Genomic DNA, 4,807 nt, shown 5'->3' on the forward strand with positions numbered 1-4,807 from the left:
ACATCATACTTCTGCTATATATTACTGTGTGCACATTCGTTCTACCAGGAGAGGTGGTGTGGGATAGGTCTGCATCAGCCCCTAACAGGGGAAATGCTATGACAAAATATGCAGGGATGAGCAATATACAGAACATATCTGTCTCAGCTAGCTGATTCCCAGTTCAGCTGGGCTCAGACAGTATGAAGTCCCCAATCCTGGTTCAGCTGAAAATAGATGACTTGCTCAATCCAGCTCATGGCTTGTTCACCCCAGCTCAGCCAGTTCAGCCTAAGTCAGTGTAAGTCCCAATAAGGCTGTTCTTGGAACATAGGGAGTGTGGAACCAAAAAGAGGGAATTAGGCCAGATCCTAAGATCATTTAAGTTAAAGGATTGTGTTCCCTCTATCATGTTTAAGCAGAGCAGCGGCAGCAACCCAAATGAAGACGAGACTTGGATGTGACGTCTCTTTACACCAGCTTAATGTACACGTCTGGTGTAGCCTTGATGGCCGTGGTATTTGCATACCAAAAGGAGCTGTACCTTTCCGGATGTTTCCTCAGAAATAAGTTTATGTACGTAATTATTTATATTAGAATTTCTAATCTATCAGCTCATTGAAAAATATCATGGTGGTGTACAATAAAACTATTGAGCCATCATAAATTGTTGTTGTTTAGTCGTGTCCGACTCTTTGTGACCCCATAGACCAGAGCACGCCAGGCACTCCTGTCTTCCACTGCTTCCTGCAGTTTGGTCAAACTCATGCTGGTAGCTTCGAGAACACTATCCAACCATCTTGTCCTCTGTTGTCCCCTTCTCCTTGTGCCCTCCATCTTTCCCAACATCAGGGTCTTTTCCAGGGAGTCTTCTCATAATTCATCATAAATTCATTATTCATCATGAATTAATAAAATACAAAAGAAGATTGATCAAATTATTCAACTAAAATTGCTAGATTAAATAAACATTTTGAGCTGACAGTATAATATCAGATTTGTTGTTCCCTGGCTGATTTCAAAGGAGAACAGTGTCCCAAAGTATTGCTGTTATTACAATAAATGACTTTGTGTAAAGGACTTTTGACTAAACAAATTTGAAACATTAAGTATAACCTTGCTAATGTCTCCTAGTTAAGAGGTCCTTGCTGTTTAACTCTGGCCTAAGGATAATGATGTAGCATTTGGGAGAAAAGATACAGCCAAGTAACCCAGCACCGGAGGCCAAGATGGAGAAGATCTCCACAGCCACCATGTATTTCCCCTTGGTGCTCAGGTAAGAAGGCACAAAGGACAACCAAATACTGCAAAAGACCAGCATGCTGAATGTGATAAACTTGGCTTCATTGAAACTGTCTGGCAGCTTCCTGGCCTGAAAAGCCACAATGAAGCTAACTATGGCCAGGAGCCACAGGTAACCCAGAACACAATAAAACATTGTGACTGATCCTTCATTGCATTCTACTATGATTTCTTTCACCACAGATTTCATGTTGAAATCTGGGAATGGAGGAGCAGTACAGAGCCATAGAACACAGATGCCAGTTTGAATAAGGAAGCAACTAAGTAGAATACAGTTGGCCAGCCTTTTCCCCACCCATTTCCTCATACTGGATCCTGGTTTAGTAGCCATGAAAGCCAGGACCACAGTTATGGTTTTTGATAATATGCATGAAACAGCCACTGAGTAAATTATGCCAAAAGCAGTTTGTCGTAAAGAACATGTCACTGCATGAGGTTTTCCCAGGAATAGCAAGGAGCAGAGGAAGCAAAGAAACAGGGAGATGAGCAGAGCATAGGTGAGGTCACGATTGTTGGCTTTGACAATGGGAGTGTCCCTGTGCTTGATGAAAATTCCTAGCACCAAAGCCGTGATCAGAGAGAAAGAGAGTGCCAAGAAAATGAAAGTGATCCCCAATGGTTCTGAGAAAGTGAGGAAATTTAGAAACTTTGAAATACATTGATCTTGGTTCTTGTTTGGAAATTGATCTTCTAGGCACCTGAAACATTCATCAGTGTCTGAGGAAAAAAAGATATATGTATTCTTGATTTTTTGCCATCAATTATTGTGATCTTATTCACTCTTGAAAATGAAGTAGATGCATCTATCTCCCTTGTATGGCATTGTGTGTAGACACACTAATTAGCACCTACTGGATTGGGCCAATGGCTACAACATCCCTGAAGTCCTCAGCCACCACATTCACTGCCTCTCCTACCTTTTCCAGGTTCACCACCTTGACATCAAGGGAACAAACTTGTTCCCAGAGAGCGTAGAGCTCATTGCACTTTAGTGTGACTTCAGTCCAATGGGGAGATCGTCATACATATGGCAGAGACTGCAAAACACAGGAAAGCTCCCACAACTCTCCTAGGTTTCTGTTTGCATAATTGTATTTTCTTTGCTTGCCTTAGTAACTTTATTGAGTGTTAGGGATTTCACTGGGCAGAGTGGGGTGCCCTGGCCTCTTTGCCATTCTGCCAGACCTGTGGATCTGCTTAACTCACCTTGACACTTGGTACTGTGGCACTTCATCAGATTAGGATGTTGCACAGGCTAGCTCAAATTTCTATATCCTTTTAAAGTATTCTTCTTTGAAATACTGCTTTTGTTGAAACATAAATATTTGAGCTGCTGAATGATGTGTAATAAATATGACAGAAGCAGTGACCATTTTGTGTGGGGGTTACATTCTTGTCACCCACGCATGTTGGTGCAGTGCTCATAAGCACGCCTCACTCTGCCCTTTTCTGGGTCCAAAAGGACCCATGTGTCAGTTATCACACATCAGCTGGATGCACCGAAAATTGTCACTGCCTGCATAAAAAGTGAAAACATGAAATACCATGAGCATTAATAAAATAAACCATGTAGTGGGAATCAACCAACCAACCCACCATTGCAACAGGCAAATGGTATGAAAATACTGAAGGCTAATATGGGTTGTCTGCATCACCCATTGGCCACAGGATTGATTCACATGTGTCTCCTGATTCCAGAAAAAGTGGGAGTTGTTTGTGAATTCTCCATTTAGTGTTGAATCCTGAAACCAAGACCCAAGTTTTGGGGAAACACTCTGGTGAGACAACTCTACCAGAGATTTTACTTTTCAAAACACACAGCAAATAACAAAGTCTAGAACAAAGATCTCCTTATCAAGGGGTCTGACTTGCCCCCCACATTGAGGTGGTGCAGCCACATGATGCACTAACTCTCAGAATTAGCATTTGAGTGGTGTGTTAGGAGTTGTATCTTGATGAGTTGTCTTAACTGCTCTTCTGTGTAGGAGAGATTAACTGTTAAAGGGGGCAGAATGAAATAACTGGATAATATTTTATCAGACTGTACGTGATGTCTCCTACCCTTTTGGTTTGAAATCATCCCATCTGGACATGGAGCGCAATCATAGCAACAAAATGGCAATCCCTCCTTCTTTTTTCTGCTGTAGCCTGGATAGCAATGGTTGTTGCACAGAGCAAGGGGCTTCACCTGTTCATAAAAAATGATAGATCATGTATTTCATTTTTCAGACTTGATTTATGTTTGTTGAGTAGGGGCTCATTCGCACTTACGTGTGCTCTACATTTCTAGGCACAGATCCTGGCTTTCCAGTTCTGTGTCCTTTTTCTTTCTTTTCCCTGAGCATTTCCCTACAAACCCTGCTTTTTACTGCTGAATCAGAGCAAGCGGCAATCCACTCCATAGAACTGTTTGTGGAAAAGGGCAGATTGAAAAGCTACACTGTGGGGTTGGACTGTGCTATTGAATGATGTGCTTGGATGTTCAGTTTCTCTTTAATAAGACTAAAGAGAAAGCAAACTGGGCTCTCTACTTTTTAATTATAACACCAAGAAATAAAAGGTTTCGAATATATATATATATATATATATATATATATATATATGCTTTCGTAGATTTTCACGGGTACAGGAATGCAGGTTTTGGTGTCTTCGGGTGTCTTCCCGTGTAAGAGTTGGGGTGTCTGGGCGACGTTTCGACGAGGTCTCACTCGTCATCTTCAGGCTGGTGCTTTCGGCTTCTTGTTACTGGAACAGAGCAGAATCTGGTGTTTGAGTTTCTATAAATACTGTTGAGGGGTGTGGTGTATAGCCTCCAACGTTCTGGGCAGAGAGGAAGTTCCTAGATTAGTGTGCCTTTTCTTCTTTTGTTCCTTAATTACTTGAGGGATATCTTGAGTGATTTCATGAGTGATATTCTGAATACCACTGGGTGGGTCATTAAGTGTAGATTAGTTGCTAAAGCTTTCGTGTCTTGACCTCTTGAGCTTGTGAAGAGTTTTTCTGAGAAGATGGCTGTGCTGCATTTAGTTGTGCTCTGGCTTGGCTTCGTGTATAGGGGCGAGCTGTGATTTTGTGCCTTGTGCCAGCCAGATCTGTGTAGGGATTGCAGGGGGGTGCAGCATCCGGAGGTGCCACTATAGTTTGGCTACTGGATGGAGTCTGTAATATGTCTGTGGAGAGGGTCTGGGTTTGGGTCTGGTGTGGTTGATTGGTGACGGCGTTCTGTGTGCCTCTGGTTCTGGTGTCGGTTTTTGTGGGGAGGGCTAATTTCCAGATGTCTGGCAGGCGGGACGTGTCGTCACGCTTGTTCATGTTGTGAGGGTGTTTCTCTATCTCGATGGCTTCCATGATTATTCTCTTGTGGTGATGTTCCATGTTAAAGATTGTAATTTGGCCACACGGGAAAGAAAAACTAGATAGCTTCCTCACACATCTCAACAGCCTACACCCCAAAATACAATTCACTATGGAAATAGAAGACAACAACCAACTCCCCTTTCTTGACGTCCTAATCTACAAAAAACCT

The 4,807-nt window shown here is 42.4% G+C and overlaps 1 protein-coding gene across 1 annotated transcript in view; it reads right to left on the minus strand.

Moving 5' to 3' along the window:
- Positions 1–1,099: 1,099 nt before the first annotated feature.
- The window catches only part of LOC309517453 (vomeronasal type-2 receptor 26-like), a gene marked incomplete at both ends in the record, with an annotated part of 13,211 nt that continues 9,503 nt past the window's right edge, over positions 1,100–4,807 (minus strand). The window contains 2 exons of the mRNA XM_082196686.1: positions 1,100–1,998; positions 3,343–3,469. Of these exons, the coding sequence (XP_082052812.1) occupies positions 1,100–1,998; positions 3,343–3,469 (1,026 nt within the window). The remainder of the gene's footprint in view (positions 1,999–3,342; positions 3,470–4,807) is intronic.

The sequence above is a fragment of the Podarcis vaucheri genome (genome assembly GCF_965113315.1).
Source record: "Podarcis vaucheri genome assembly, chromosome: 13".
Taxonomy (NCBI): domain Eukaryota; kingdom Metazoa; phylum Chordata; class Lepidosauria; order Squamata; family Lacertidae; genus Podarcis; species Podarcis vaucheri.